Here is a 22,735-nt window from a genome sequence, read left to right as displayed (position 1 = left end):
CAGGCTGTAAAGAGATACAGCAGTGGGTGTACACACGGATGCATTTCAATGCCGCTGGTTCATGGGATTTAGACGGGGCAGTGCTGTCAGCTGAGTCACGTTGGTCCAGTGTTGAGACAGCGACACAGAGCAGCAATGGATAACCATGATGTGGTGGTGAGCTGAAAATCCCTCTCTGACCACATTTAACTCTTTAGGTATCTCCCACAGGCCTTCAGATCGACAGGAGCCAAACAGTGGCCCCATGTATGGTGCTCAGAGGAGACCTGTCACTACAGAGGTGGAGACAAACACTGATAAGGCAGATCATGAGTGCGTGACTCAGCCGGAGACCTCGGGGCTGAAAGGCGTAGGGCAGACGCAGAGGTGTGAAGTCGTGGTTCTGGGTGTGAGGCAGAGAGTTGCGTTTCTGTACAGGGGACTGTGAACGTTGACAGGAACCTAAAGTGATGGGTGGTTTTCATCGCGATTGTCAAGACTGACTTAATCTCACTTGGCAATTTATAAAAGGTCAATAAGAAGAAATAGCAGAAACACCCTTCTGCTTGAGTCTTTTATTGAAAACAAGAAAATATAAATTTAGACATATTTACATAACAGTTTTGACAATTAAAGCAACACTAAGTGACTTTTTAACCGGAAAATAGCAGCTTCGTTGATGGTGTTCTGACTTGGAAAAGGGAGAATGGTGCCGCTTTCATTCCCACTTCTCTACCTGAACTTAGGTTCTTGCTCCATGTAACTTTGGTGAGCAGGTACGATCTCCTGTGAGAAGTGTGGAACAGTCTGATAGTCGCAGCTTAAATTTCCAGGGTCAGTTCCAGCAAGTTCAAGCGCAATGCTTGATTTTAGATCAATAAAAAACAGCTTTTATACCAACATTCAGCAAGGAAACTTAAAATATGAGGAATTGTAAACAGAGTTTGGTGTATTTGTTACAGCGGCAGCTCTTGTTATTCAGGAAGCCGGGGATCATGGGTAATATCCACCATTCAGTTGTGTTTCAGTTCAGTGAGTGGGACTACACAGTTATGGTTTTTCTCCACATGAATACTCGAACACAGAGCCCAAAAGATGTGTTGTGGCTGCAGAGGGCGCTGTTGCAGAGAAAAGGTTACACAGTGTTGCTTTAATATAAGCTGACTTCCGTCCTTTCTGACAGTCTTCATTAAGTCCACCTCTTCTGTCTGTCTCCTCGTGCAGAATCACTGATCGACAGGAATCTACAACTTAGTCCCAGTCACAAAACCAGTGGTGAACGTCACTCATCGACGAGGAAGTTGACGAGGGCGGTCCTGGGGGAGAGGATGACTCTCTTGATGCTGCGCTCGCCAAGAAGCTCCCGACCGAGATGGCTCTCCAGGATCAGCTGCTGCACCCGCTCTGTGTCTTTGGACACCTGCAGCGGCACCGTCACCGTCCCGCAGGGCTTGTTGTTTATCTGACGGCGAGAATTAAAAAGAAGGTAAATAAATGGGAGAAGTTCATAAACTGTTGAGTCTCCAACTGAAAAAAAGGTTGTGCCATGTGGAGCTGTAGCCACAGTCTCCCTTCCTGACACGAAAGTCCCAAAATAACAGACTCCGCCTCTCGTTCCACATTTACACATAGTTAGTGGTAGGTATGGGAAGGGCACTCAGTCTGGTGTGTTTAGAAGCAAGTGTATGTGAGCTCACGGTGAATGGGATCATGTCTCTGGAAGTGGTTGAAAGTTAATAGTGTGTGCGTGTGCGAGTGTGTGTGTGTGTGTGTGTGTGTGCTGGTGAGGTCGCTCAGCCTTGGCCTCCCTTCTGGGACAAACCCAAGCTCATGATTAGAGGACAGACGGAGTGAGGTTGCCTCCACAGGGCCGAGGGCCGAGCCCACAACAGAGAGCTCAGTCTGAAGTAAAACCAGCATCATTATCATCAAGCCCCGGCAGCTCAAATATATGAATATGGTGTATTCATGTGTGTATGTTAGTGGACAGGGTGTGTATGGGATTAAGGACTTTTTTGTGTATGGGATGCAGAAGTGAACGAGGGTGGAGGAATGAAAATGTGTAAACAAGGCTTATTTTTACTCACAGGCAAAGTAAATATGGGAATAGAAAGAAAGAAACACACACGTTTTCTTTTCTTTCAAGTAGGTCTTGTCTGTTTTGTCTCTCTGTCAGATTACAGAGGGAGAATCCAACCAGTGGAAGACAGGTGCTGTTAGTCAGCTGTAATGTCTTTGTATAAATCTCTGTGTGTGTGTGTGTGTGTGTGTGCGTGTGTGTGTGTGTGTGTGTGTGTGTGTGTGTGTGTGTGTGAGAGAGCACTTTCAAAGGCATACAGAAAATCAGAGAGAATATCCAGCTGTGATGGGAAGCCCCAGAAAATCCACTTGAATCAGATCCAAGCCTCACACGTGCTAATACTGGCACATGGATGCACATAAACACCTGCATGAACGTGCACACACACACACACACACACACGTCAGTCTTCACACTGCCCTGAACATGGACTCATTTAATAGATAAAAGCTCAAACTGCTTTAATCTGACTGTTTTCTTCCCATCTATTCTAAAGGAACCCTCTAATCTCCTTATACACACACTCATGCGTGCACACACACACAGAAACCTGTTAACCCTATGGGGGGAACACTTACCGATATAATGTATTCCTTTACCCCTTACCCTTACCTTAACCATCACATCTAAATATGCAACTTTAACCCTTACCCTAACTAAGACGTAATTCTAACCTAAAAAGAATCTTAACCCTGAAAAATATTTCTATTTCTGTGCCCATGGTGACAACAGTCCCAAAGGGTAAGTGTATTTAGGTTGGAGACCCCACTGGGATATAAAAAATAAATTAAAAAAAGAGTGTTCATGCAAACACACGCACACATTTCCTGATGAGGACATACAGAGCCAAACTGAGGGAGAGAGTCAGGAATAACACAGTGTCTCTGTTCCTGTCTTTTAATTATTGATCCACTTGTGTATTTAGCTTAAAGGCGGCTACTTGACACACACACACACACATATATAAATACACACACATACGCTAATCACAGGTTCTCTTGAAAATTACAGACTTTGAATGTAATCATGGAACTAAGAGCAGAGAGTTTGAGTGAAAACGCCAGCGAATGCAGGAGCAGACGTGTGTGTGCCTGTTAATAAAGTTACTGAATGTATAAAAAATGAGCAAAGGGCTGTCGGTGAGTGAAAACCCTTTATTCGTTAGGTTAAGAATCAAGAAATATAAGAGCTTTTTTTCTTCAAACCTCCAGACAACAGAAAGAAAAAAAGACTGAAGATACCATGTGCTTACTGAGTGCATCTGGGTCTTTGTGTGTGGTTGTATGTGTGTGTGTGTGTGTTCTTACCAGAACAGACAGCTCTACAAAGTCGGGGGCCTTCAGATACTCAGGGTCCACAGTGGGCCAGGACTGTTGCAGGACGTCTCCTCCCCGCTGCAGGAGGGGGCTGAGGGGGTTTTCCACCTGGCAAAGACCTGGGGGAGATCCAGGGGGGGAAAAAACACACGGGCATTATTGACAACACAATAAGATTACACACAAGGGAGATGGTTTCATATACTGAAGGACAGAGAAAAAAAACATTATACTTTTATTAGCTAAGTAGTGGGGGGATAAGGGTTTATGGAAACTGGACAAGAACAAAATAAACTTGTATTTAAGGATGACTTTCCTGTTGCTTTTTACCCAGATGGCTTTCCTTTATGTTGAGAAAAAAATATCTCGAAGAAGGGTCAAACAACAACCCAGCTATCTCACACCCCCCTGCCCTGAAACCAGCGAGTGTACATCCCACTGGAGGCACAAGGGAAGGATGTGAACTTCCTCTATCCTGCCCTGTGTGTGTGTGTAAAATTACAAACAACCAGTGACAGGTTAGAAAAAGTACAGTCTGACTGAGTGCTGCAGGGGTCACGACCCTCGCTAGTATTTCCTGTTTAAAAGGCAGGTTTAAAACTACATATGAGCACACAAGCCCCGTATTTAACTCACACACACAGTCCTCCTCCTCCCAGCGCTGGTCTGTCACGCTTTCCTGACTCTGGACAATATGACAATATGTTTGTTAAAGCGGTGTGTTATTGACAATGAGGGGACGTCCTCCAGGCCAGTGCAGAGGTCAGCTTCCATACGCTACACTGGTTCACAAGCTTTTAGTTTCGTTTGTTTAGGAGGTAAATATGAAAAGTCTCAATGACAAGTTTAACTCTGACTTAACTGTTGATTACATCACCACCGACCGTTCACTGGTGTGAGATAAGCACCTGTTTCAACACCTTCTTCTGAGGCAACTTCCTCTTACGCACATTCAAAAATAACCTCACATTTCACTCACGTGTGTCCTTGTGAAAGAGGTGATCAAACAGAGACTCTAAAGGCCTCATCAACAGCGATGCAAATAAACGGCACATAATAACAAATACTTTGAAGCTGAATTTCAGAGTGCTTGACTATTCAGATTACACGTGACGCAATGTAATATTTTAAAAATCATGCCGTGGGAAAAGAAAGATGGAATCAACAGAGGGAACTTGGTTAAGGAGCTTAAACTGTACGATAGCTGCTTCAGGACGTGTTTCAGGAAGTCCGTCTGACAGTTTGAAGTTTGAGTTTTCTTGTGTTTAATTTGATAAACCTCAAAACTGGAGAGAGGAGGAAGTTGCTATTCTACTTATAGCTCACTGTCCCCTGCAGTATTGATAACGTGCAAATTATTCATAAAGGCCTTTAGTCTAAAATCAATAGATAGAATAAAAGTGTTTCAAATGACCACATGACCTTTGGGCATTTAATCTCGGGTCTGATGAGTACATACGAAGACAACATGTGCATGAGGGGAAGATGTATCATGTGTTAATGGTTTGCAGGTCTCATACCTGCCCAGAGTTCAGACGCCAGGTGAGGGGCCATGGGTGCCGTCATCATCACCAGCGAGGCCAGACCCTCCTCAAACTCCACGCTGTGCTGCACCACCCTGACTGTCGCACTCTGACAACACACAAACACACACAGTGGGAAAATGTGATCTTCAAAGTGTAATACATGTAATAAAAGATAATAGTGATTCTTTATTTCTATTTGTATTGGAGGGCACACTCACATTCAGTGTGTTGGTCAATCCCATCAGACGTGAAATGGCTGCGTTGAAAAGGAAGTCCTCAGTGAAGTGAGACGTCACCTAAACATGCAGGACAACAAACAACAGGTGAGAGATTTATTAAATAAAAATGATATAGTCTGAGGTGTTTACAGGACATACAGATATTATGAAATAACTTTGAGTCTGCCTTGGAAGTATTATTAGATAACAATGACAGCAGCCTCCTCCCTGTTATCACCGTGTGCACCAGCTGAAAGCACAAACCATGTCAGCCTTCCTCTGCTCAGCCTCCTGGGAAGAAAAACCCATTAGGGTGATGCCCTAAGGGAGAAGGAGGTTGATCCCCGAGGCTTTTCTGATGGACAGATCAAAAGACAACCTTGGCTTTTGGGGGCTTATGGCAAACAGCCTGAGGCCCTTTAAAAGCACTAGTCCTAAGGGATGGAGAGACGGAATCAAACCTGGCAGCCAAAGGAGGCTATTTATAAAGTGTGAAAGGAGATGGAGTGGATTTAAAATCAATTTCCATTCCCTTCTTCTCTTACTCTTCACTGGGGGGGGGTTCAGGTTACGATGGGTGTTCAGCATTGGCTGGAGCTCAGGACTGTGTAATGCTCGGCTGTGTGATGAGTGACATTTTACTTTGAAGTCGAGCTATAATACAGTAGCTTGGTATCTCACCATGCTTGCCAAATGCACCACCGAGTGCAGTGTTGTAAGTATAAAAGGCATAGCTGCTTTCAGACTTGCACTGAACTCTGGATATTCTCCTGAAATTATTATAAAAGGGCTGTATTTGAAGAGGAAAATATCAGTTGCGCCTGACTTTTTTCAGAGTTTTTCCTGCCAGACCCCTAAAAGAAATGAGATTTCTAACAAGTGACAGACGCAAAACTGAACAAAACAAAAAGAATAGAACTATCTCGGGGTGAAAAAGAGGAGCCATACACGTGGAAGATGAAGACGTCAACTTGGAGAGACATCGAGATTGAAAAGCTTTTGGTGATAAGGGCCAACGAACGCTGGTGTCGATGTATACGTCATGTACTGCCCAGACGCCACCATTCACCTGCATGCTCCAGAGATTTTCCTGTTGCTGCGAAGGTGTCTGACTTGGATATTTTAAGTTTTCTCATTGAATATTAGAGATAATGCTGTTTTTTATGACTTTCATGATTGATCTGTACTTTGTCATTTCTCTTGAAGTTGCTGGACCTGATTCCAGTAGTTTCAATCATTCAGATATTCGGTGTACCTGCTCACCAAAGTTAAATTGTGAAAAAAGATGTTAGGGGCGTTGAGTGGGAATGAAAGAGGCAACATTCTCCCCATTATGAGTCTGCTACAAGCCAGTCTATAAAATGTGCATCAAAATCCTCCTGAACTTTGTAATTTATGTTAAAAATAATTCAGTTTGCTAAAATTGCTGTGAAAGGGTAAGATATTGAAGTGTGGATTATTAGTGACCCCTACTGGCCAGGGTCTTTTGCAATATCGCAAATGGACATTTCCAGCCATTAATTCAAGATGGAAACCAGTCTGAGGCTATAGGGTTGTTACCTCTTGAATAGCGTAGTTCTTGTTCTCCCAGATCTTCTTGGTCTCTGCCAGCTCCTTCTTCTTCAGCAGGGAGGGGTTGGGGGCACCGTCGAGCTGCCGAGCCACTCTCAGCTTGGTCACCAGCTGCCACAGTCGGGACTGCCATCTCAGGACCCCGGGAAGGGCATCCGCTGAGGTGGCGAACACGAGATAGATATTTTGCAACCAGTGTTTTTGAAGAGGCAATTTCTGGCATATACGAAGTAAGAAGTCTGTGAATCAGAATTTTAAAATGCTTGATGATAACAGGTGTCAGAATAATTTCTCTCACTCTTGACATTCCAGAGGATGTCCTGCTCAGGCGGCGCAGCGTACAGAATGTAGAGTCGAACTGTGTCCACGCCATACTGCTGCACCACCTCTTGGGGGTCCAGACCGTTGTTTTTAGACTTGCTCATCTTCTCCCACGTCACCTCAACACGACCACCACCCAACGCCACAGGCTCCTTGTCTAGAGGCAGAGATTAGAGATAGCAATATACAGAGTGGGGACAAAATGGACTCTTTCACTCTTTTGTTTTAATTTCACTGTGTTTGGTCACTAAATTCAATTGTAACCCTATTTTAATTAATATCTGTCGTAACTATTCCTGCAAATAAGCTTTTGTTTGATCAAATTTAACAAAACACAGAAGAAAGAGAAAATATGTAAAGGCCTAATCAATGTGAGCCTGAAATTCTGGGATCAAGAGGCTTGCCTTTGACTCTGTGAGCCAGCAATATCTTGTGTTTATCTCGTTGCCAAGCAACAGAAAGAAGCAGCAAACCCTCGGCCATGACGCAACTTTTAATAGGATTCTTCAAAGGGTTTCTTGTGATTTGACTTTTGTCAAGAGTGGCTGGTTAATGTGTCATTCATTCAGGAAAAGCCACAAAGCGGAGAACAGAGAGGGATCGTGATCAGCAGCACAAAGGATGACGTGAGATACTGCTGCCATTACATGAAAATGTTGTCAAGACTTGCTTATCGTTTTAACTCTATCTCTCGTGAATTTTCTGAGCGAATGATTTGTCATTATCTGGCAGAGCCCTCGTGGAAGGAAGCCCTCTCTGCTCCCAGCTGTTACAGATGTGTCACAGCTGGCAGACTCCGGTAGTGTTTACCTGTGAAGTCTATTTCCTCTCTCTTTAGGTACTGGCCGCTGTCCGCCTGTTTGAAAGTCTGGCCCTTAATCAGACCCTGGACCAGCAGCTTCCGGAAAGGCTCCCTGAAAGACAAACCTGTTTAATTAATTGGTAGGGACAGTGCACATTAATCAACAGGGAAATACTGCAAATGAGCCAGAGTTAGCTGCATAGGCTAATTTTCATCTGTTGTCCCTTGCCAGTTCTTACAAGGCAACCTTTATTAAATTAAACAAATGGTATAGGATTCATCACACAAACATGAAACATCCGTGCACAGCGAGAGTAGATGCACAACAGCGTACTCCACCTGTGGGCCACAAGACTCTGGTCCTGGCAGAAGTGACAGAGGAAGCGAGCGTAGTACAGGTGCATGACAGCGTGCTCCTTCCCTCCGATGTACACGTCCACAGGCAGCCAGTGATCTGCGAGGTGACGGTCAAAAGGCCTGGAGAGGAAAAGCAGGGTCACGCTCAGCTGTTACCAAGAGCAATTACGAGTTCCATTAAAAGTGTGAAGGAAGAAGGGAAGGAGTGTGGAAGGACGGAAGGAAGGAAGGAAATGGCAAGTATTAATATGGTGCTTTTCTAGTCTTGATGACAACTCAAAGCACTTTACAGTGCAGTTTATTGCCATTCACACAATGCATCTATGTGCAGGACTTAATCTGTGAGACCAGCACAGCCATCAGGAGCCATTTGGGGTTTACTATCTTGGCCAAGGACCCTTCAGCATACGGAATGGGGAAGACTGGGATCGAACCGCGGATAATAAGGATCAAAGAAAGACAGAATGGAAGAAAGAAAGTAAGGAAGGAAAGAAAGAAGGAAGGAAAGAAAGAGGGAAAGAAAAGAAAGTAGGATGGAAGGAAGGAAGGAAGGAAGGAAGGAAGGAAGGAAGGAAGGAAGGAAGGAAAGAAAGAAAGAAAGAAAGAAAGAGGGAAAGATAAGAAGGTAGGATGGAAGGAAGGAAGAAGGACCAAAGAAAATAAGGACAAAAGAAAGATTTTTTATGCTTTTGGTTCCTGTAATATTAATGTTTTTTTGTTTTTTTTAATAAAACGTGAAATTCTTTTATATCACAACCATCAGTGGTTGTCATGCGTTTTGTTAGATATGCACACAGATGTCCTCTAGGGGGCAGACTGAATCTGATACATCCAGGGATGAAGCTCACAGGACCCCCCCCCCATGTCACTGGCTTCACACTCACACAATAAAAACACATATTGAAATACTGTGAGCATGTGTGTGTGTGTGTTTCAAGTTCAGCTCGTGTTTACAGTTAGGCACAGATTGCAACATGGAGGCAGCGATGAGTTTCTCCTGAGTGGCGTGGCGTCCAGCAGAGGCAGGGATTCCACCTGCAGTAATGATGCTTTCTGGGACAGACAGTTATCTCTGCGTCTCACCTTTCTTACCAGTCATTACTCTGCTCCACACCTCTCCGCCTCTCGCCCTCCTTCTCTGCCTGATGCTTTCTCCGGATAATTGAACCGGGAAAAAGAGTTATGAACTCACAAGGCTGAAAATAATTTGGCCTGTTTGTTGACATCACACACACACACACACACACTTCCATATTACACCTAGTTCCCATTTCCTTCCTCTCGCTCGCCACTCTCAGCATCTCTTGCTTCCTATTTTCATCTTTCCCCGTGCACACACACGTCTCAGCAGGCCAACCGAAATGCACAAATAGTGTAATTGCTTTTTCTGTTGTGCCATAATCTGTCCCGCTAAGAAAAGTGATGGGCAGAGCAGCCCCCCCCTCCCCCGCTTGTAAAGCAGCTTTACAGCGAGGTCAGGGCACTGGGAAATTAATCTCCTTTGTTAAGCTCAGGGTGTCGCCACCATCCCAGCAGGTGAAAGCCACGGCTCCATAATCTCTGTTGGCAAGGAATGCAACTTTCAGACATGTGTGTGTGTGCGCGTGCATACGCAGCATTCAGTGCATTCATAAACTATTCAGACCTATTCACTTTTTCACATGGTGTTATGTTGCAGACTTATGCTAAAATTGTTTAAATTATGTTTTCCCATATCAATCGATACTCAACAGCCAATGATGACAAGCAAAAACTCAATAAACACCGTTTTTGAACAGATATTAAAAAACTGAAATATCACAATGTCATAGAGTAAGTATTCAGACTATTTGCTTTGCGACTTGAAATGTGTCATCTTCGAGATGTTTCTACACTTTGACTCATGTCTTGTGGTAAATTCAATGGACAGGACATGACTTGGAACGAGACAACTGACATGCGTATCAGAGCAAAAACCAAGTCATGAGGTCAAAGGTCAACTGGCTGCATACCTTACATACAGAATTTTAAAAGAGGCATATCTAGGGAAGGCTACAAATGTTTTCTGCTGCACTGACAGACTTAGTGGAAGTTTGGAACAACCAGGACTGATCCTAGATCTTAGAGCTGTCACCACCTTGAGAAGAAGGGGGTGACAAAAATCCTGATGGTCACACTGGCTGAGCTCCAGAGATCCTGTGTGAATATGGGAGAAACTTGCAGAACGGCCACCATCACTGCTGAACTCCAGATCCGGGATTTATGGCAGAATGGCCAGACAGAAGTCCCTCTTCAGTGAAAGACACATGGATGCACTGAAGAACTCTTAAACTGAGGAACAACTGGTCTGACAAAACCAGGATTGAACAGTTTGGCCCCAGTTCTCAGGTCAATGTTGTGCTGTAGAGGAGCAGCAGGGGCAGGGACATTGATCAGGGTTGAGGGAAAGCTGAATAGAGCAAAGTACAGAGATATCCTTCTTAAAAACCTTTTCCAGATCACTTAAGACCTCAGACTGGGCCAAAGGTTATCCCTCTAAAATAACAATGACCTATAGCTCACAGTCAAAACAAAACCAGGGGCAGCTTAGGGACAACTCTTAATGTCCTTTAATGGCAAAGCCAGGGCAACATCTCTGGAGAGACCTGAAAATGTCTGTCCACCAACAGAAAGTCCTTATGTGACCTAACAGAGCCTGAGAGGATCTGCAGAAAATCCTCAAATCCAGGTGTGCAAAGCTGGTTGCGTCATACCCAGGCTGAACTCGCCGCCAAAGGTGCTTCAACTAAATACTGAATCAAAGGTCACAATACTTATGTCAATGTGAGATTGCTTTTTAATAAGTCTATTTTGCTTTTGGTACTTTCGGATATTGAGGGTCGACTGATGAACAAAAATAAATCATTTAAAAATATTTTGCATAAGACTGCAACATAAGAATACATGTGAATAAGGGGTCTGAATGCACTGTATGCATGTTTGTAATGGGTGGGAGGGTTTCCACTCTTCCACAACCATCTCATCTTTTGTATTCATTTTTATTTAAAGAAAAAGTGAACATATGATCTGTGCAAACTGTGTTGAAATCTGTCAGTGTGAGAAATAAGATGCAAGAAGAAAGGTAAATAAAAAACATCAAAGTTCTTACCTATCTGTGTTATGAGGGTCTGTGTATCTAAAGTAGTACCAGGCTGAGTCCACAAACGTGTCCATGGTGTCGGTCTCCCTCCTCGCCTGGCCCTTACATCTGACAGGAGACAGAGAGAGACAGACAAGGGGAGTTGGCGGCGGCGGCGGAACACAAATCAATATTAGGGAGTGAAATTAGAAAACGAACAAATGAATGATAACTGTTTGTATGCTTTGAGAAATGGCACATTATGTGATTTATGTGCGTTTGTGTGAGGGTGTAAAGCTGGCTCCATCTGGCTGTGTGGGTCACGTCCCCGTAGAGAAGCAGGGCTGAAGCCAGCTTGGCACCGGAGCTCTGTTCCTGTGCCCCGACTAACAGGCTGTGCTAACAGGGAGCGAACTGGCAGGCCGAACACATGATCATGTGTTTGTGTTGGAAATGCCACCTCGCGCCCCCTTTGCTGTCCAAGCCAAACAGCACTCGTGGTACGTGATGCGAATCTGTCAACATCACTTTCACAGGACGACGAGAGGACGTCCGCAAAGAGACAGGAGGAGAGAGAGCGCTTTTGTAAAGTGTTTATTTGTCTCCGATTTACAGCACTTAGCGGAACGATGAAAGCGCCTCTCTGAAAGCGTCTCTCGTTTACTTTATAATGAGTCTCGACAGAGTTAAAATCAGTGTCCCAGAAAGATAAACAGAGATGCAGCTCGGAGCTGTGTGCAACGGAACAGGTACGGTTTCCTGGACCTTATGGGACGTCTCTATTTTCTCTTTGTCTCGCAAACATTTTCATCACACTCACTTTTTTTAAGCACACACTCTCTTATAAAGACACACAAAGATAAAGAGGCAAAACCCTTCGACCACCAATATACGAGTCTATATTAAGGCTGTGATGATGAGGTAAGAGCTGAGGGTTGCCTAGCAACAAGGATAAGGTGTAGCAAGGTTAATATTTGGAAGCCAGGTGTTACTTCATATGATGAAAACCCAGCAGTCGACGGAGCCCCTTCCATCACATTAGGATGCTAAAATAGAACAAAATATAGAAGGAGAATCAGTAAAAACTAATTCTGCTTGTGCGAGTAAGACGTCATCTCTCAGGCCGGTCTAGATGATCATGGGCCAGATTGTGGTAGTTTGACAGACAGCTGGAACCGGCGCCTACAGTCCGACGACTGATGATCACATTAGACGACATACACATGTCTGTGGAGAGGAGCCTTCTCTAAAACCAAGAAAAGAGCTGCTAACAACCATAGTAACTCAATCTGAAGCAACCTAGGTGTGTTTGCAGGACGAGCCAGAAAGAGCCGAAAGGCCGTCAAACAGATGAGGCAGGAAAAGCAGCTGCCCACTCCACAAAAGCTCTCATGGAAAACAGCCCCTCCATCTGCTGAGTGTGTGCCCGCCTGCGCATGTGTGCGTGTGCTGTGCTAACTAGGTGGTCTCACCTGCGATTTTGTGGAACAACACACACTCTTGCGCGCACACCTTCCTCGCCGGGCTAAGCCGAGGCAGGGTTCAGTTGGCAGGGCAATTTACAGTGGCGAGGAGGGTCAGAGACGAGGCGAGCACACGGGAAATGACTTCCTCAAGGACAGATAAAACTCCATCTCTCATCACGCCACTCGTCTGTGTTCCACTCAAACATTAATTGGACATGGTCGACGAGTGAGGAGAACAAATTCCCAGAGACATTTAACAACAGAGGGGAGATGGGAAGAGGGGAGATAACAGCATATTTCTGATTATAGCCATCAATCACAGCTGATGGGAGGAATTATTGCAGCTTTGTGCGAAGTGAGCGAACGCTGAACACAATCTGATGACTTGTGCCATCTGCGACGGCGCCGGCCATTGTTTTTAATCAACGTGGTGCCATGGCGGTGATTAGTCTTATTCAGAGAGGGATTCCCATGTCAGCGGGGGGACTCTGGAGACCCAGCTGGGTTTGCGTTCACAGACATTTTCACAAACATTCAGAGAAATGACTCACTGGTGAAAGAGGTGTGTGATTGCACCTGTGCACGGTAGGTAAACATGCGTGTGTGTGTGTGTGCGTGTGTGCGTGTGTGTCTTTCGAGGCATAGTAGGCTTACGCAACCTGCATCATCATCTCATGCTGCTCCTGTCACAGATGCCACTCATTACACAACCCCCGTCAGAACAAGAGTATTAATCACACAATTCACAGGGCCACTCTGCTCTCAGAGCTCTGTGTTCCTGTAAAGCCGCCAGTCCTCTCCTCCTGCCTGACGGCCGCCTCGTTCATGTCAGCGCCTCTCTCCTGAGGAAATACAGGAAGTGCTGAGGAGAGAGGCTGTCACTGGAGAGGGTTTGCACATAATTCAATTCTCACTCTGCAAACACCATAATCGACACGATCGTTTTCCCCGACCGCTGATGTCGTGTTGTGCCAAAAAAGGAATAACACTTCCTCCTCCCCTTTCTGCATGCTGTTAACAACAGCCCGTCATTGAGTGGGGCTGATGGTGTGTGATGTTGCAGTGCTTCAGAAGGTGGTGACTGGCTCAAGGGCACTACAGCATGGTGGTTTGTTTACTGTGCAAATTGGGGTCTCTGATCCACAACTGAACAAAGGCTTCATCCACAGGAGAGAGTGGTATTATTAAGGGGTTCCAATACTCAATTATATGAAATGTAAAGACTCAATTATATTGGACAACACAGAAGTCCCTATTTTCAAACTATATCAAAATATAATGTTTAGTTAGTAGTTCCCAATATTAGAACTTAGGAACATCTCGAATCAGACAAAATAGTTATTTTACCTTCTTACTTAAAGATGGGGTTGGTAATACTGGAGCAAGCTACACTTTGAAAGAAATGCGACCGATACATCCGACCCCTCCCATTGGCCTTCTCACTATGCTCCCAAAACACAGACGATTATTTAATGATGATTATGTGGAAAAAACGTGTTTCAGAAACAAATGACCAACCCTACCATCAAGTTTGTTTAATTTGAGCTATTGCTTGAGGAATGAAAAAAGAAATCCAAAATAATTCTGGATGTTTTTTTTTCTTTGTGGTCAGTAAGAAGAAAACATGTCAAATTACTTCTTTAAATCCCACCCTAAATAGATTGTCTAACTAGTGGATTAAGAACCACTTAATGCTGACTTGTAGTAACTGTGTTTGAATAATAATCATATGTTTTATTCTATTCATAAGAGAGGCCAGCTGTAGAAGGTGATGGGAAATGCACGACAAAAAGTAAAGTGTTTACTTTAATTGTTGTTGTTTATTACCTCGTGGCTGTTCACAGCTTCACAAGCTAAATCTCATTTTGTATCATTATCTCTGAGTTTAAAAATGACTTTGAGCCAAGTCGACCTCCAACTTGAAGAGAAACACACATATTTTCATTCCTCGGCTAATGAGCTGCAGCTGACAGGCAGAACTAGCTGCTACACAACATGCAATATTATATAAACACAGACTTTTCATAAGTAAGGACTGTTAAAGTTTAGCATGCAGTAGTTTACCTTTAACTGCACCTATAGTGTGAAAGACAGCTACTGAGCTGAATAGCATCTGGCTGTGTGTCATTTCATGAGCTGCAAGAATCTCAATAACAGGAAAACTGCACCAGTTTTCCAAGAAAATATACACATCCTACAGAAGAGCACGGCTGATTTATTGGTTTAGTGATGATATTGGCCGACATGAGCCTTTCACAGATGCTCCTCCAGTTTGAATTCCTTTCTTGGCCAAGATAATGAACCTAATTGCCGCTGTCGGCTGAAAAAGCCGAGAAAGAGCGCTGAGCATAGAAGTGCTGCATGAGTGTGTGTGAATGGGAGAGACTTGAAGTGTTAAGGGCTTTGAGTGTTCGATAAGAAAAACGCTCTATGATAACAGTCCATTTACCATATGTGTTTATGTTTGCCGATACTTTACTTTGCAGCCAATATGAGCTTCTATGTTTCCATTTTACATTAAAAATGTTTTCTTAATTCAAGTTCTATAAATTTGCTTGTACACATATTTGTGTTTTCCTTTTATTTAAAGTTTATGGTTAAACTGAAAGAAGTCAAGCCCATTTCTGCATTTACACAACATTTCTTTGTCTCAAGGGTTTGATAACGACATCATATGTATTGGCTGATATATCGATATCGGAATTTTTCAGCCCCCAAAAACCCATATCGGTTGGACTCTAACATACAGTTGTCATTACAGAATTATAGAGGTAGTTACTATGGTTACACTTCACTGTACAGTAGACGATGAAGGCTTGTCCTTTGATATATCTTCAAAAGTCACTGAAAACAAAAGTGCCAATGAAAGTTATATGATAATAGAAAAGGAAAAATCCATCCATACATCGATCCATAATTATATATACACAACTTGTCCTTTTGAGGGTCATGGGGGAGCTGGAGCCAATCCCAGGTGACATTGGGCGAGAGGAAGAGTACACCCTGAACACTTCGCCAGGGTATCACAGAGACAAACAACCATTCACACTCACATTCACACCTACAGACAATTAAGAGTCTCTTATTAACCTAGCCTATCCTAACCGAATAGATGAAACAAACAAATGATCTTGGATGCACTGTTTGGAGAAACCATAACAACTGAATAATGCTTCTCAGTCAGTCTTCTCACCTTGGACATTTACAGTTGACCCAGTCATGTGCAGCCTCCAGAGGCGATGCCCCCTTTCCTGTGAGCGACGGTAGCTTCGGTAAAGTCACTGGTAACTCCTCCTCAGGGACCGCAACTGGACCGCAAGACACACAATGCACCACGGGGATGGGTGTGCCCCAGTACCTCTGCCTTGATATCAGCCAGTCCCTGAGCTTGGAGCTGGTGAGGTGGCCGCCGACCTTCTGCTCTCTGGCCTTCTGGGTAATGAAGTCGAAGGCTTCCTCTCTGCTGAGGCCAGAGAACTACAGGAAGAATAGGACTTTAATGATCGTGAGTGTTTTGTGGATTATCGATGGGGTGGTCAGCGTTAACAATAACGGCGCTGACCTCATCAGAGTTAATCAACGTTTGAGTCCCGTCTTGGTCACTTTTCAGCACCGTCGTCCACTGAAGATTCAGCGCTGTGGCCACAGAGAGATCCTCCTCACTACAGTCTGGGACACCTGACACAGTGCAGAAAAAACACAAACATGGACACCCAAAAAACACCCAAATGACAGATCCCATGAGACGGTATGAGACCCTAATAATCCTGTGTGGTGCGGACACACAACACATAACATATCAAAATGTAGAGAAAGTTGCACAACGAAATTTCAGGTTTCGAACTTCTGCACACATTTTCACTTGGACATGTATTTTATAAGACTGTATTGAGAGTCTTAGTTCATATATTATTTCTATGCTACAAGTTGTGCGTGATTGTGAAACTCAATCCCGCACTTAGACAACTGTACACAAACACACACATGCATGCACCACCTCCAACTCACCAATCACAGTGTCTAAATAGCCATCAAACGCCTCTTTGTGCGAGATGATCAGGGGAACCTCGTGGCCGGTGAACAGGTTGCGAGCGGTGACCGCTGTCAGGGTGTCTGGAGAGCAGAGGGCAGGGGAAGTGAGTGAGGGGGCGCCGCTTCCCCGGTTGCTAATTATCAACAATCATTAACCACTGACACAGAGAAGAACCTCCAGGGAATCCCAATTAGCATCCACTCAGTAAACTACGACGACCACAGCCATACCTTGACAGTATCATGGTTGAACGAGGATATGTGAACAGTCACGAACGTCTATTTACTACATAACGTACTGTGTGTTGGGATATCTTTACTGAGATACAAATAAAAACATGTATTTCCCTCTCCATATGAGGATTGATTCTTCACTACATGCACAACTTTTGTTAATTAGCTGCTGCTCAATAAAGAACACTCATAATATGCAGGGGATCATAACTTTTGCAATAACCTTTTCAAGTTATGACAGCGTGCAGGCGGAGACGCTCTTCACCCCTGAAAAACTCATTAATTCTGCTGCTGATGAGTTCAAATCTAAATGTGTGTCTTTTTCTGTGTTTCCTCTGCCTCAAAAAGCAGGAAATCATACACCTTGACAGACGATTTAAACTGAGGTCGGTGTAGCGAGACGCTCACCTCTGCCCGGCTGAAAGCCTTTTTCCAATGCGGAGCGCACCGAGCTGCTGCCGTGTAAAAGTCTGTGGGAGGGCAGAATGGCCAGGTAGGCCGCCCCGAACACCGTCTCCGGGGAGGAGCTGTAGCCTGACAGGGTCTCCCCCGTCTCCTCCCCGTTCATCTGAGAGAGAAGAGGGAAAAAACAAGTGGGAATCCATGTATAAACAGCAGCATTGGAGTTGATGAGGGGTGTCACCTATAGTGCTTTATTTTTAACATATTTACTTTAGACATTAAACATATCACAAGGGTCAGTTAAAAGTCAGTTTGAGAAACTGTACCACAGTATTATGTACAGAGGCATCTTTGGTTATATAACAGATTACAGAATTTCAGAAGAGAAACAATTCCATAATCAATTTGTAGTAGGACACAGTCGTGCTTTCATGATTAATGAATAGCTAATAAAGCAATAACCTCAACTATTTGCCTGATACACGATTTTTCAAATTAAAAGGGTTGTTTTCTCTTCCCTACTGAACACTTTTTGCCACATTATCATCATCCTCATTACTTTTAGTGCCAATCATCTGACTTTTCCTGTAGCGCCACCATGAGGTTGACTTTGGTGTTTTGGAAAATACTTTCAATGGATTGCAACGACTTCTGGTACACAGATTTACGTTGCCCTCACAGTGAATTGAATTAAACTCAAAACAACACTTTGTTTGAACAGTGGTGGGATGTAACAAATTACATTTACTTAGTTACTGTACTTAAGTGCATTTTTCATGTATCTGTAGATTTATCTTCAAGTACTTTTGACTCTTCTCCACTACATATATTAGCAAATATCTGTATCTCCACTACATTAAAGCATTGTGTTACATGTTCACACAGTTTTGTATGTTTTTAAAAGTTATCAGTACTGCACAGGTAACATTAGACCCCGCCTCCTGCAGCATCACTGGTGAAGCAACAACTGAAATGAAGAGGCCACGGTGAGACTGTGCTGTGCGCAGCTCTTTGAGACATAATACGCCTACAATGCCTTTAAACCTGTAATTATTTCAATGTGACACACTCACTCATGGGTGGTTTTGGGCTAATTATTTTCTAAAAGACACACTAATACATATCATTACTACCAAAGTTGGACTTCTTGTAAGATAATGTAAAATAAGACAAGCAGCCATGCACTTAACTTAATGACCTCTGGTTTTTATTAGTGCATCGTGACTCTCATTCACACTCACATTCTTTTCTCTAGAAACATGAACTTTTTAAATGAAGGAACTGACTTGAGAAACATGTTTTTTTCCCAGAGAGAGTTGATTAATAAGGACGCTCACACGGCTCTGAGTGGGCTCTCAGCGACCACTCTGCATGAAACAACAGACGGCTCTGAGAACTCAATAGAAACTAATTTGTGACATCATCTGCTTGTGTGAATGGACGCGCCCGGGGAATGCGAACAACAAAGTAAAGATTTTTTTTATGCTTTGGTACATGATTTCTAATAGAACGACACAAACAGAGGCATCATAGAATGTAAAATAAAAACAAGCAATCAGCGCTTGTGGAGAAAGAGATGAAAAACAGAGGCTGCGAAGAAGAAACCACAGGGAAACACTTAGTGGAGAGAAAGAGATTGAAAGAAAGCAAGAATGATGAATGAGGAAAAAGTGAGCAGGAGCTGAGATTCACCTTGAGTTGGAAATCGAAGTAGCAGCCGGTGCAGTCTCCAATCCAGTTTGCCTGCATGGCTTTGACACCGTACCACTCTGGAAGGTCTGCCAGGGCGTCCAGGAGAGGCTGCAGGAGGACGACAAAGAGACAAAGGCACAAGTTTGCTGCTTTGTACAAGTTTGGAAAGAGCTAATTTTCCATTTTACTTTCAGAGAGGAGATATTTTTGTGGGGGGGGGGGGGGGCCGCCAGATCCTCATAAGTGTGCGGCTGTCTAGGATCATGCAATTGACTCCGGCTCAGTTGGGGCTCCTTCAAAACGCAGCCAATTAATTTTTTGGCAAAGCAGCAGAACCGACCAGGTCACATTATGCAGACAAAGAGGGATTTTCAAAAAAATCCTGACCTCCTCTCCCCTTGTTTTCCTTGATATCATAAAGAAGCAATCGTCTATGAAGTGCGTGCACACTCACGCGCAAACACACAGACACACCAACAGTTATCCAGCGTGATTAACAGAAGCTATGCATATCAACGAGGCGGAGGCTAAGAAGTCACAGCTGGGGCTGAGGCCAGAGATGTTCAAACTCTCCATTTCCCTTTCAGGCTGTCACAATCTATTACCAAGAATCCCCCTCACTGCGCCGCTCAGCAGGCACAACCTCATCACGGCGATATCAATACAAAACGTTGACACCACTGGCATGACTGCGAAATGTGTCGGCTATGGATTTGGTCCAGAGTGGGAGAGAAAAGGGTGAATGTGTGTCAGGATGACGGAGAGTCTGAGAGGAGACGCAGCAAAACAAAGACGTCCCTAGCTATGAAAAAAGAAAAGAAAAACTTGAAGAGTGCAGATGACTTTCAAATGAAGAGGAGGTAAATGCTTTCACTTTACTGGACGGGAAATTATAGTTTGGCACAGAAGCAGGAGTAACTGAAAGATGTACAGCAAGGACAGGAGTCTCCATGGCAACTAAGAAAAGCTTATAGCAATAACCGAGGTGTGTGTGTGTGTATGTGTGTGTGAGAGAGAGAGAGAGAGAGAGACATATCAAGTACACTTCTGTTATACAATGCTGCCAGTACAGTTTTTTTCTCTGAGCTGGTTCAGGGATTTGCACCAGAATTACAGTCGAGCGGCACACTGACTTCTCCGTGTGTGTGAACCATCGAGATGTCAGCGAGTGCAACAAGAGTGATTATGCATGAAATTGAAAACTCTGCGACGGCCACGTGATAATTTAACATCCTGCACGCAGCTCCACATCCATCTTAGTAATAGTGCAATATGCAGTCATTTGGACCAAACAATATGGTGACAGTTCATGAGCGAACTCTCTCAGTACGACGTGGAGCGAGCCGACAACTGCAGCTGATGACCGCTGAATAAATGTTGTCTGTAGTTAATGTTGCCTGACAGACTCCATCACGTAAAAAAAAAAGGCGAGCGGAGAAATGCATACGCAGGAAATCACAGTCCAATTACAGTGCTTTATTTAAATTTTATTTGGCACTGGTCCTCCTTTTTTCTCTCCATCTGTCTTTCTCACGTCTTTTTCTTAACGCCTTCCTTCCTTCCTTCCCACTTCTCGGCTCGTCAGGAGAAAATTAGAAATGCGGGAACACATCGGCACAGTGGGCTGATTCCTTCCACCTCCACTCACACCTCTGACACAGACAAGCATGGGCGACTTCAGCGCTGTGGCTAAAACTGGTCGACGCCTGACTAGAGAGAAAGTGATTCTCTCTTCTTCTTTAATAAAATAATCAAAATTACAAAAATGACACAGGAGTGAATGAACCCACAACAGACAAAATAGTATTTCTGCATGTTATAGCTCAGTTATCATAAATCTCCATTAACAATTTTTAAAGTAGTTTTTAAATAAATTGCACACTCCCCAGGAACTATTTAGGGGCCCAAACACTGACTGGTGTGAGGACCCTATTGTTTTGCAAGGAATTATAATTATTCTCCCTAAAATTTAAATGCTTATTTGAGGGGCTAAACATGCTTAAAAACTCATGAAACTTGCACTTGCATCAAACCTGGTAAAACTAATATTGTATTTTATGGGTCTCAGGCTAGGTTGTAACAAAATTACTCGATAGCGCCCCCTAAACACCAAACGAAGCAGTCCCCTGGGCAGCATTTCATCAATTATTAATTAATAGATTATTATTATACTAAAATGTTCTCAACTTGGAAAAGCCAAGTTTAAATGATGGAACTCCTTTGAAGTCAAGGGTCTGAGACGATCCAGTTATGTAGGACCACTTGGCACACACAAAGTGTACAACATGTATAATGCATGAATCGTCTTTCCTTGGGATTAATCATAAAAATCCAGAGGGGTAATTTCGCCCTGCAGTGGACCTGTTCACCTCTGACCTGAATAGGTGGAGGCTTCTCATCAGCAGCCCAGGCTGCTTGGTGGTATTACCCAGAGCTCCTCCAGTCTCTCTCTCTGTGGTTGGGAGCCGCAGGGCCACAAATGACAGTCTCCAGGGGTCTGATTGTGGAACCAGAGAGGCAGGGCTGCAGCTGCTGCTACTGAAGTGTCAGCCATGATTGTTATCAGAGTGGTCCTGCTCACTTTGGCCTGGATGGGGCTGCTGGTCAGCCATGCAGACACCACTTATTACATACTACACACACACACGCACACTAAAGAGCCATACCTTGGCGTAGTTTGTGGTCTTGATGAACCATTGTGTGAGCAGCTTCTGCTCCACCAGAGCGCCAGACCTCCAAGAGAGGCCGTTTTCATCCACCTGCTCATCAGCCAGCACTGTCTGATCCACAGGGTCCCAGTTCACCACGGCCTGGATATAACACACACACACACACACACACACACACACACACAATGAACACAAGCACATTTGGATGTAATAAACAGACCACAGTCTTATTTCAATGTGATCAAACATAATCAAAAGGCTTCTATCAAGCTCTCTTCTTTTCAGCATATTCATTTTCTCCCAATAGTGAGCTGCCTCAATCCTCTCCGCAGCTGTCAGGGACCTAAACCAATCACATTACTCCTTTCAAAAGAAAATCCGGATAAGATACTTTTGTCCCTACCTCTTTCTGATATGCCAGTCCTGCCTCGAAGAGCTTAATAAACAGATACTGCGTCCACCTGTAGTACTCTGGAAGACACGTGCTCACTTCCTGTCAGGACAGAAAAAGCCAGGGTCTGGTCAGCAGCAGTGTGAGGTGTCAGCCAAAAATCTCTGCTTGAGGCTCATCTCTCAGATCTACTCACCCGGTCCCAGCTGAAGCAAAGGCCAAGGCTGTCCAGCTGCTCCCGCATGGACTGGATGTTACTGAGGAGAGGAGGCACAACAGCAAGATTAGGGGACGTATATGACCCACGAGTGCTCATGAGAACAGAGGTGAGATTTCATTCACCTTTTAGTCCACTCTTCTGGGTCAAGACCTCTCTCGATGGCAGCATTCTCAGCTGGAAGTCCAAACGCATCCCAGCCCATCGGATTCATTACCTGTGGATGAAGTTAAAGATTCTGTATTAGTGAGGAAATTATCAGTGATTCAACAATAAATTCATCTGCAATGATTTTTGAAGGCTGACACATTTCAAGTTGGTTTAACTTGAACATTCCAACCATGCTGTGATTTCTATCTATTTC

At 44.0% G+C, this 22,735-nt stretch overlaps 1 protein-coding gene and 1 long non-coding RNA gene across 3 annotated transcripts in view; one reads left to right on the top strand and one right to left on the bottom strand.

Moving 5' to 3' along the window:
* Nucleotides 1-700: 700 nt before the first annotated feature.
* Nucleotides 701-22,735, bottom strand: part of lars2 (leucyl-tRNA synthetase 2, mitochondrial) — a 33,737-nt gene continuing 11,702 nt past the window's right edge. Inside the window, exons 4-21 of the mRNA XM_034612061.1 lie at nt 22,497-22,588; nt 22,351-22,411; nt 22,167-22,256; nt 21,761-21,904; nt 19,095-19,202; nt 17,409-17,568; nt 16,743-16,847; nt 16,297-16,412; nt 15,928-16,211; nt 11,299-11,397; nt 8,154-8,291; nt 7,823-7,926; nt 6,990-7,169; nt 6,680-6,849; nt 5,120-5,197; nt 4,896-5,007; nt 3,367-3,494; nt 701-1,441 (exon numbers count right to left, since the gene is read on the bottom strand). Of these exons, the coding sequence (XP_034467952.1) occupies nt 1,262-1,441; nt 3,367-3,494; nt 4,896-5,007; nt 5,120-5,197; nt 6,680-6,849; nt 6,990-7,169; nt 7,823-7,926; nt 8,154-8,291; nt 11,299-11,397; nt 15,928-16,211; nt 16,297-16,412; nt 16,743-16,847; nt 17,409-17,568; nt 19,095-19,202; nt 21,761-21,904; nt 22,167-22,256; nt 22,351-22,411; nt 22,497-22,588 (2,349 nt within the window). The 3' untranslated portion in view covers nt 701-1,261. The remainder of the gene's footprint in view (nt 1,442-3,366; nt 3,495-4,895; nt 5,008-5,119; nt 5,198-6,679; nt 6,850-6,989; nt 7,170-7,822; nt 7,927-8,153; nt 8,292-11,298; nt 11,398-15,927; nt 16,212-16,296; nt 16,413-16,742; nt 16,848-17,408; nt 17,569-19,094; nt 19,203-21,760; nt 21,905-22,166; nt 22,257-22,350; nt 22,412-22,496; nt 22,589-22,735) is intronic.
* Nucleotides 16,101-19,193, top strand: LOC117777357. 2 transcript variants are annotated; one of them, XR_004616585.1, is made up of 4 exons: nt 16,101-16,239; nt 16,345-16,482; nt 17,352-17,562; nt 19,089-19,193. It is a non-coding gene; the product is annotated as an uncharacterized LOC117777357 (long non-coding RNA). The 2 variants fall into 2 exon arrangements; XR_004616584.1 differs by having other exon boundaries at nt 17,349-17,562.

This window comes from Hippoglossus hippoglossus, chromosome 16 (genome assembly GCF_009819705.1).
Source record: "Hippoglossus hippoglossus isolate fHipHip1 chromosome 16, fHipHip1.pri, whole genome shotgun sequence".
NCBI lineage: Eukaryota > Metazoa > Chordata > Actinopteri > Pleuronectiformes > Pleuronectidae > Hippoglossus > Hippoglossus hippoglossus.
The sequence above is the reverse complement of the archived record's forward strand: the minus strand, read 5'-3'. Positions and strand labels throughout refer to the sequence as shown.